General features: G+C 68.0%; 1 protein-coding gene across 1 annotated transcript; it reads right to left on the bottom strand.

Annotated features, from left to right (window-relative positions):
- Positions 1-2,964: 2,964 nt before the first annotated feature.
- Positions 2,965-8,713, bottom strand: NEU4 (neuraminidase 4). Its single transcript, XM_019958310.2, has 4 exons — positions 8,427-8,713; positions 5,181-5,384; positions 4,845-5,100; positions 2,965-4,017 (listed from the first exon to the last, which is right to left on the bottom strand). The coding sequence occupies exons 2-4, from the start codon at positions 5,379-5,381 to the stop codon at positions 3,038-3,040; spliced, it is 1,437 nt and encodes a 478-aa protein (XP_019813869.2). The 5' UTR covers positions 5,382-5,384; positions 8,427-8,713; the 3' UTR covers positions 2,965-3,037.
- Positions 8,714-9,528: the final 815 nt, after the last annotated feature.

Here is a 9,528-nt window from a genome sequence, read left to right as displayed (position 1 = left end):
GGAGCGGGGCACTCACCCAGGACAGTCACCTGGATCCGCGAGCAGGGCCAAGGCCCCACATGACCCCCTGCAAGCCAACAGCGGGACCCAGGCCCAGAGAGCAGGGCGAGCCTGGCCCAGATGAGCCCCCTGACAACAGGGGCCTTGAGCCCCCGGCACCAGACAGACCAGGCTCGGGCGGTGCAGCCTGAGTGCAGAGAAAGCTTTGGGGGGCCCGGCCGTCCTGAGCCCAGGGACGCTCCCCACGGCCTGTCTCCCTGCCCGAGGGTGTCATTCCCTAACCCAGGCCCGCAGCAACAGCTTGGACAGCAGAGAGCCAGGACGGGGCCAGCAAAGGGAGCCACAGCTCCAGGACGGCCGGGTCGGTAGGGCCAGCTCTGCCGGCTTGAGAGGACTCTTGCCCTGGCTGGCCTGCGTAGGTGGAGGGCTCATCCAGAAGAAGGCTGGCCGTGTGCCTGCGGGACCAGCTGGGACACTGGGCCAGGACTCAGAGGCATGATGGTCGGGGCTGGCCCAGAGCACCCTGGCGGGATAGCAGCAGTTTCACACGAGCAGCAGGTATCAGTCACCCCAGTTCTGGAGCCGGAAGCCCCCCGTCAGATGGCCCAGAGATGTGCTCCCTCTTGAGGCTCCAGGGAAGGTCTCCCTGCCGCCCACCACTGGGGGCTCTGGGCATCCAAGCGCTGTGCACCAGGCTGCTTCAGTCCCGGCCTCATCCACACAGGGCTCCCCCAACCGTCCTCTCCCCCATGAGGGTGCTCCCCCGACCATCCTCTCCCGCCCTGAGGGTGCTCCCCCGACTGTCCTCTGCCCCCCTGAGGGTGCTCCCCCGACCGTACTCTCCCTCCGTGAGGGTGTTCCCCTGAACGTCCTCTCCCCCCGAGGGGTGCTCCCCAACCATCCTCCCCCACGTGAGGGTGCTCCTTCGACCATCCTCCCCACCATGAGGGTGCTCTCCTGACCGTCCCCTCCCCCTCCATGAGGAAGATCCCCTGACCGTCCTCTCCCCCTCCTCGAGGGTGCTCCCCAACCGTCCTCTCCCCCTGTGAGGAGGCTCCCCTGACCATCTTCTCCCTCCGTGAGGGTGCTCCCCAACCATCCTCTCCCCCGAGGGTGCTCCCCCGACCGTCCTCTCCCGCTGGGAGGAGGCTCCCCTGACCATCCTCTCCCCCGTGAGTGTGCTCCCCCAACCGTCCTCTCCCCACCGAGGGTGCTCCCCCGACCGTCCTCTCCCCCTGTGAGGAGGCTACCCCAACCGTACTCTCCCTCTGTGATGGTGCTCCCCGACCGTCCTCTCCCCCAAAGGGTGCTCCCCCGACCATCCTCTCCCCTTCTGAGGGTGCTCCCCAACCATCCTCTCCCTCTGTGAGGATGCTCCCCAACTGTCCTCTCCCCCCATGATGGTGTTCCCCCGACTGTCCTCTCCCCCCGTGAGGATGTTCGCCTGACTGTCCTCTCCTCCTCTGAGGGTGCTCCCCGACCATCCTCTCACCACGTGAGGGTGCTCCCCTGACTGTCCTCTCCCCCCGTGAAGGTGCTCCCCCGATTGTCCTCCCTCCCGTGAGAGTGCTCCCCGACCGTCCTCTCCCACTGTGAGGGTGCTCCCCCAACTGTCGTCTCCCTCCGTGAAGACGCTCGCTCCTGCTGGCCCCCTCTCAGTCCTGATCTCAGCTGCGTCTGCACACACCCACCCCTGCTGCCAAACAAGTCACAAGCTGAGGTTCTGGGGGCTGCGGGGGCATGAATCAGTGCAGGACACCAGCCACATGCACCTGTGACCTCTGGGCCTCCGGAGAGCCCCACCTGCCCTCCGTGCTGGTTTCTGGGGCTTAAACCTGAAAACAGAAAAGTGGCCTCAAGCCACTGCCCCAAGGCAGCAGGTAGAAGGGGTGTTCTTCCAGGGGGCTGAGGCTGCTCGGGGGTGGGGGTCACTGGGTGCACACGCTCAGGGCTCTGAGGGGCCCCAGACCCCCATCCCACCGCTGCCTGGAGCCTAGGGGTGACCCCAGAAAGGGGGCGGCCCCTGCAGGGGGCTGACAGTGAAGGCAGCAATGGGGGGGTGGGCGCCTCCTGGCTCCCAAGAGACTGGCTGTCCTGAGTTCCCTGGGGACCCTTGGGCCCTCTGCTGCTCCGAGGTCTCCTGGACACCCCCAGTGTTGGGAAGAGAGTGCAAGACATTCATGCTGCCCAGAAGCCAGCCTAAGGAGGTAAAGGACGCCCCAGAGGTGCTCACCGTGTGCGACTGGCCACCAGGGAAACCGAGCAGCCCAGAAGGTCCCTGCAGGGCCCTCCACACGGGGCGTCGGGGCCTGAAACGCGGCCAACGGGGAGGGCAGTGAACGGCAAGCTAAAGTGAAGTCACGCTTTGCAAAAAGAATTTCTTCAAGAAAGAAATGCCAAAGAGATAATCATAGTTGTGGGGTGAGCAAGGGAATCTGTGTGCATCACTTTTTTGTTTCCCAAGTTTTCTATGAGTGTATTTTATTTCTATAACCGGAAAGGCAGATGTTACAAAGAAGCGCAAACAGAAAGGTGCTGGGCGGGGACCCAGCCAGGGTGGGCAGCTGCCCCCGCCCCTCCCCCGCCCCCCGCCCCTGCAGGCGGCTCTGGGGCGTTTCCTCCTCTGGCCTCACGGAGTTTGGCGAAGGCGGGCAGACTTTGCAAATGGGATCCGGGGTGTCTAGAGCCCTGGGGACTCTCCCCAGGCTTCGAAGTAGAAAGAACTGAGGAGAGACGCCCCTGGACAGACACGGAGGACCCCTTTATTTCTCGTCCATAAGCCAGAAAGTCGTGAGCCAAGCAAGGTTAAAGAGGAAGGCCGCACTGACAACTGAGCCCTGTGTGCTCCACTAAGAGTCCCCGTGCCCCCTCCCACCCCAGGCCCCCAGCCCGCGGTCAGCCTTGGAAGAGGCCGGCGCGGGCCACCTGGGGGCAGCCCCCTGCCCACTGGACCTCTACTCCCGCCTCCCAGCGCCCACCACCCCGTCCCCCGCCCTGCCCCTGCTGGGCACCAGGGCCGGGCCCAGACAGGGACCCATCAGGAGGGCTGGCAGCGCCCCGCAGGCTTGTCTCCAGGCTTGTCTCCAGGGCCGGGGTGCACTCCCCCTAGCCTCACGTTCTCCAGGACCTCCTGCAGGGAAAACATGCAGAAGGAGATCTCCTCATAGGAGACCCTGGCCCCACTCTCGAACAGACAGGCGAAGGTCGGGACGCCCCCAGGGGCAGGCCCGATGGATGCCAGGTCCGAGTAGCCACTGGGGCCCTGGTGGATGACCCAGGGCTCCGTCCAGCTGTGGGGGTCCAGCGGGGACCGGCTCAGGCGGACACCCATGTGGAGCCGAGCCCTGCGCCCCACTGGGTGGGAGTACAGCAACCACGTGGGGCTCTGCGACAAGGCTGCAAGAGGTCCCGGGAGCACTGAGGCCCAGGAGCCCCAGTTCTCACCAGGCTCCCTGGGGCCGTTGCCACAGCCCTCCATCCCACCCAGCCCCCCGCCCCCACGGGTGTCTCCAGTGCCCTCCTCTGGGGCCTCCCTGGCCCCAGGACAGAGGTGCGGAAGGCGGAGGGGGTTGCTGGTGCCCGCGGACCACCCCTCATCCTTCCACCCGCTGGCGGGTGGGGCCGGGAAGCCCACGATGCTGCCCTGGCAGCCCCGGGCGGTCTCGGCCAGGGCAGGCACCAGCTCCCCGGGCAGGAAGGAGGTGCCCTCGTCCACGCTGAGGGCCTGCACGCGGCTGCCCAGGGGGCTCCGAGCATTGCAGTAGAGGACGCCACCGGCCCGCCCGCCGTCCACCGCGGCCAGCTGGCACTCGCCCGAGCGCAGGCTGGGCACGAGGCCCCCGCGCTGCCAGGTGCGGCCGTGGTCATCACTGTAGAACGCGAAGGACTGGGGGCGGGTCCTGCAGATCCGGCCGAAGCACTCCCGCCGGACCACGTGGTAGGTGTAGGCCGGCACCAGCAGGCGGCCAGAGCGCAACTGCACGCCGTGGCCAGGCCCCACGGCAAACGTGGCCCAGTCTGCAGGAAGGAGGGGCCCGGTCACCCCAGGAGGGGGCGGCTGTGGCCGCAGGCAGGCAGCACCACCACCCCGGGGGATGGGGAGGATGGGGGGCCAGGGCCTCTCATTAGGGGACAGCTCGGGAGGAAGCCCCCACCCTCGGCTCCTCTGGGCCCCTCCCCCAGGCTGGATAAGCCTCTCGGGTCATCAGCAGGAGCTGCGAGCCTAGGCGGCCCTGGGCTGGGCTCTCAGAGGGTCAGCAGGTGGCCGGTCCCCAAGCATGGATGTATGGCCACTGGTGGTGCCCGGTGACCCAGTGTGCCCAGGCAGAGGGGCAGCTGAGGGTTGAAAGGTCTAGGCAGCCCTTCCTAGCAATGAGATCGAGTCCCCTGGGGTGGGGTCCACACCAGCAGAGAGCTCCCACCTGCCAGAGTGTGAGTGACCCCTGGGTCATCACCCACAAGCCAGGGGCAGGGTGGCCCTAGAGGGCAATGGGTGGTCAGCCCTCAGGGAACCGACAGCAAGAAAACAGGAAAGCTCTGGGGTCAAGCCAACCTGCCCAGCTGCAACCCTAGGCGGGCAGGGTGGGGGGCGAGGCCGAGGAGGAAGGGGTAAAAGAGTGGCTGTCCGAGGCTTGGGGCCAGCAGGCTGGCGCAGAGGCTCAGGAATGCGACGAGCCCGCTGGGCTGAGGGTCCCAGGCACAGGGCCAGACGGCGGGGCAGGTGGTGTGGGCGGCGCTGGGGCTGGGAGCTGGGCGAGGCGGGTCCTCCAGCCCGACACCCCCCACCAGCCCCGGGTGCACACCCCGCCCCTCGCCCCTTCGCAGGCCCGGCCGCGCCCACCTACCCTGCTCAGCGCTGCCCACCGCCTCCGCCGTGAGGTCCCGCGCGCCGCCCCAGCTGCGCCCCGCGTCCCGGCTGGTAACGCAGCAGAGGCGCGCGGCGTTCCTGCCCGAGGCGATCTGCGCGGCCTCGGGGGTGCGGCCACGCACGGCGATGAAGAAGAGGAAGACCGTGGCCGTGCGCTCATCGTGCACCGGGCAGGGGTTCATGGAGCGGTGCTCGTCCAGGGCCGCCGTCCCCAGCACGCGCGGGGCGCCCCACTGCGGGGAGGGGCCGAGCCTCAGTCCCGCGTCTCACATCCGTCCGCGCGGTTCCCGAACCCGCCCCCCAGCGCGCTCACCCGCACGGAGCCCCCGGCTAGCGTGCCGGTCCTCTGCACCAGACGGTGGGCGTGGGCGTCGTCGGGGCTGAGCCTCTGCTCCGCGAAGGCCAGCAGGGTGGGCCCGGGGGGCGCGAAGAGCAGCGCGGGCACGCGGTAGGTCAGGCCCGTCCGCTCGCGCTGGAAAAGGACGGTCCGCGCGGGGACACGCGGGGTCCCCATGCTCTGCGGGTGGGGCGAGGACCCTGGGTCAGCGGGTCAGCGGCGGGGCAGTCCTCCAGGCTCCCTGCTGGTCCCTCCAGATGGGCAAGGGTTTTCTGCTGGTGCCGGTGTCCCACCCACCTTCCCGTGCCCACCCCAGAGACCACCCTGTCCCAGGCCCCTGACGTGCCCCGCCTCCGGTCCAGGACAACCACTCCCTGACGACACTGCAGCTCAAATGTCTTCCTCTCCTCAGCATCACCCAGGGAGAGGGAGCTGGTTGGTGTCAGAGCCCCTGGACCCTGCCCACCCACATGCTTGCCTCCATGACAGCGCCCGCCCAGCAGGAGGCTGCTAAGGGGACAGTCAGGCCCCAGGCTTTGGGATAAAGAGGGGCTCAGCGTCCCCAGACAGAGGTCCCTCGACCACAGGAGCCCTGCAGACACCACATGCAGAAGAGGCTGCGGAGGGACATGAAGCTCGCTCATCTGCCCCACACACCTGCAGAGGCTTTCTGGAGGAAGACAGCCAGGCTGCTGCTCTCAGACTGGGTTCCGCAGGGCCAGGGGACTCGGGGGAGTGGCCAAGAGAGGTAGGGGCAGCCTGCTGACCCAAGAAGGGGCCCTAGCTGGTCTCCTGCACATGAAGTTCCCGCACTCCAGGCCCCAGCAGGGGAGGGGACCCGCCACCCTGCCCCTAAGGCTCCTGAGCAAGGCTGGGGGTGCGGGAGGCCCAGCAGAGATGCCCCTACCAATAGGCACCCCAAATAGCTCACACGTTTATCCGCAAGAGAGCCAGGGGCGGTACAGGCTAGCGGGGTAGTAAGAGGGACCCCAAGGAGGCCAGAGAGGTCACCACGCTGTGGCCCTGCCCTGCCCGCTCCATGCAGAAAGGAATCGAGGTGGGGTTGATGGTCTGCTCTCAGGGGCAGGGCTTTGAACTTGAAGAGCCGCGGCTCCCACACAAGGATGGAGGAAGATCCGTGCCCTCCTTGACGGGTCCCCAGAAAAGGGAGCACACTCAGGGGAGAAGCCAGGCTAGGGGTGCGGTGAAGAAAGGGGGGCCTCTGAAGCCCAGAGGGGAGGCACAGGGGAGACTGCTGCCCCAGGCATTGGCCACCCCCAACAGGAGGGAGCATCTCTGGGTTCAGCCACCATGCAGAGGGCCCCTTCCGCAAGGCTGTCTGACCGCAGCCCAGGCCCCACCGGCCCCTGCCCTGGGCCCCTAGCCCCACGAAGCCTGAATCCCTAAACCTTGGCTGGTCTCCCAGCCCCGCTCGCCCACAGTCCAGGCTCCTGCAGGAGTGACAGCGTGGCCTGGGCAGCCTTTGCGGGGGCTGCCCCACTCCCAGGAGGATGCACCTGAAGGAGGCTCGCGAGGGCGGGGCCTCGGGTGGGCTGCCCTGCGCCACATGGGATCTGGCTTCCTGCACAGAGTTGGGGGGCCCCGGCTGCATCAAGGAACAGGACTGAGTCCGCTCCCCTCCCCGCAGCACAGAGGGGTCCCGGGTCGGCGACGGGAGCGAGGGGTGTCTGAGCAGTGGAGGCCTGAGGGCCAGACACGCAGCGGTGACCAGACCGGGTGCTGAGGCGAGGTAGTCCCGGCACAGCGAGGCCGGCGCATCCAAGGACACAGTCGGGATGGAGAATGGGGCGACCAGGACGAACGCACACACTTTCATGCCTGAGGTCCCCCAGGCAGATATACACTTCCACTCCGTTCCACCTCTGCCCAGGACCGCCTGCCCCTGGGAGGCTCACGGGCAGCCGGTCCCGCCCCGCCCCCACTGAGCCCTGCAGACCCCGCCCCCACTGAGCCCTGCAGACCCCGCCCCTACTGAGCCCTGCAGGCCCCGCCTCACTGAGCCCTGCAGACCCCGCCCCCACTGAGCCCTGCAGGCCCCGCCTCACTGAGCCCTGCAGACTCCGCCCCCACTCAGCCCTGTGGACCCCGCCTCACTCCAGGCCTGCCCACCCCCCGCCTGGGGGCGGTGCCAGAGGATCGGCTTCCTGCGTCCTGGAAGCCACGGGCCACCCCGTTCTGCATCCAAAGGGCGATTGTGCCCCAGCAGGAAGCAGGTGCCGGTGCCGCGTGCCCCGCAGGCTGCATGGACACAAGGGGACATTCTCTCCCCTGGGGACCCCGCGGAGCCGATGCCAGCAGAAGCAGGAGGCGCGGGCCCCGCCCCCGCTGCGGGCCCAGGCAGCGGGAATGGAGGGTCCAAAGGCCCGCTGGCCAGTGCGCCCCCTGCACAGAGCAGGAGGTGCTGCAGGGCACCCAGGGCCCCAGCGCCCGGGCCAGGCCCTGGGTCCCTGCAGAGCCCGAGTCTTGGGGGGCCCCTCAATCTAGGCAGAGGATCAGGCGCGCCAGCTCACGGCCCAGCCCGGTTGGGCCAGTGCAGCAGGCTCCAGGCATTTGGCTCCACCAGGATTGCTGTGCCCCAGCGTTCAGGGGAAACAGCGCCCATCCACCCTCCCCAGCGTGGACCTCCCCAGGGGGGATGCATCACAGAGCGGGAGACAAGGCCGGGGAGGAGAAGCGACCTCCAAGACGGTCTGGGAGCCCCTGGGGGTCACTGTGTCCAGGCAGGACCCGCCCTGCAGTCCCGCAGCCAGTCCTGCCTGGGCCCCACCCTGGAGCTCGAGCCAGCCCGGACCCCTGCCCACACCCTCCAGGCCAGCACACTGGTCCTGTGGCCTGCCTGCAATGACACACTCACAGGAGATGGTCACAGGCCCTTTGCACTCAAGACAGGCAGACCTGGCTGCCCCTCAGGATGGGTCTCCAGCCTAACCCAGGTGTCCCGTGCCCTGTCCAGGGCGAGGCCTCAATTACAGACACTCCTGCCTGCTGGAGTGTCGCCTCCAGGCCATGTGAGCAGCAGTGCTCGCTGGGCCCCAACAGGCAGGTAACACCCATCCCATCCTCTAAACCTACCCGGGGGCCCTTCAGGAAGTCGTCCCATGGAGGAGGGGACCCTTGTCCACAAGCCCATCGCCCCCACCCCAAAGAGGGGCAGGTCCCGAGCCCCAGGCCCGGGGTATAGGTGAGCGGAGAGGGACTCACCGGGACAGCAGACCAGCTGTGGGGTGGCCGCAGGAGCGCCTGCCTCTCCGACCCGCTCCCAGGGAGACAGAGCCCACTGTGTGGCCAGGAGCCGGGTGCTGGCCGCGGCCCAGGGCTGCGTCAGGGCCCAGAACCGTCCCACCAGCTGCGTGGCTTTGGCACGGCAGAGACAGGGCGGGGGGCGAAAGGCCCGCGGGAGGGGACGCGTCAGGACAAGGACGCCCGGGGCTCCCCTCTGCTGACTGACCAGCCTCCCCCTGGGTGCTCATCCTCCAACAAGGCCGTGCGGGGCCATGGCTGACCTCCCTGGGGGGCTCGGTGTGACGGCCCAGAGACGCCTCCCACGAGGAGGCGAGTGAGTGCTCTGTGGTCCTTCACCCCCGCCCCCGGCCCCCAGGGTGCCCGGCCCTTTGGCCCTCACTGGGCTGCAGCTCCCCGTCCTGCCGCACGTCTGGGCTGCCTTCTCCCCACCACGGCCACAGCGGCGCACCAGAGCCGGGCCCCCGCGGCCCGAGGAGGGGCCCCTCCACAGAGCAGGCTGAGACCTGGCCCACATCGCTCTGCCTGCTCCGGGGGCCCCGGGATGTCCCCAGCGGGCAGCCGGCGCCCACATAAAAGCCCAAGGGTCTGCGGTGAGCGGAAAGGGGAAGACAGGTGTGAAGGAAGGGTTAGCACGGCCCGGAGTCTCTCGAGCCCATCTGAACTAGAAGGGAGGGCCCAGCTCTGTCCCTGTCCGCCAGCCCCACCAGCCGTGGCTCACCAGCTCCCTCAGAGAACCCAGGCTCAGGGACACGGGCCTCCAAGCCTCTGCGATGCCCATCGGGCAGCCCCATGGGGCAGGGCACCTGGGGGCCATGAAAGGAGGCCCCCCCACATACACACACACACGCGCGCGCACACACACACACACCCTGGTCCCTCTCTCAGACACTGTAATGTTTTAGTTAGATGCCCGCTTTTTTAAAACATGGAGATCTTGCATAAGAACCTGCTTCCCTTGAAAAACCACTTTCTCTCCCCAGCTTCCCCTGCACACCCACCCCAGTCAGCCGCAGCCCCGCCTACCAATCCCACCTCCAACAACACGCGGCTAGAGCCCCTC

The sequence above is a fragment of the Bos indicus genome, chromosome 3, assembly GCF_029378745.1.
Source record: "Bos indicus isolate NIAB-ARS_2022 breed Sahiwal x Tharparkar chromosome 3, NIAB-ARS_B.indTharparkar_mat_pri_1.0, whole genome shotgun sequence".
Taxonomy (NCBI): domain Eukaryota; kingdom Metazoa; phylum Chordata; class Mammalia; order Artiodactyla; family Bovidae; genus Bos; species Bos indicus.
The sequence above is the reverse complement of the archived record's forward strand: the minus strand, read 5'-3'. Positions and strand labels throughout refer to the sequence as shown.

Coding starts and splice junctions, on each gene's coding strand:
- NEU4 (XM_019958310.2), bottom strand. CDS start 5,381: ATGGGGACCCCGCGTGTCCCCGCGCGGACCGTCCTTTTCCAGCGCGAG. Junction 5,101..5,180: donor TAGCCGGGGGCTCCGTGCGG/GTGAGCGCGCTG, acceptor CCCTCCCCGCAG/TGGGGCGCCCCGCGCGTGCT. Junction 4,018..4,844: donor GGTGGGCAGCGCTGAGCAGG/GTAGGTGGGCGC, acceptor TCCTTCCTGCAG/ACTGGGCCACGTTTGCCGTG.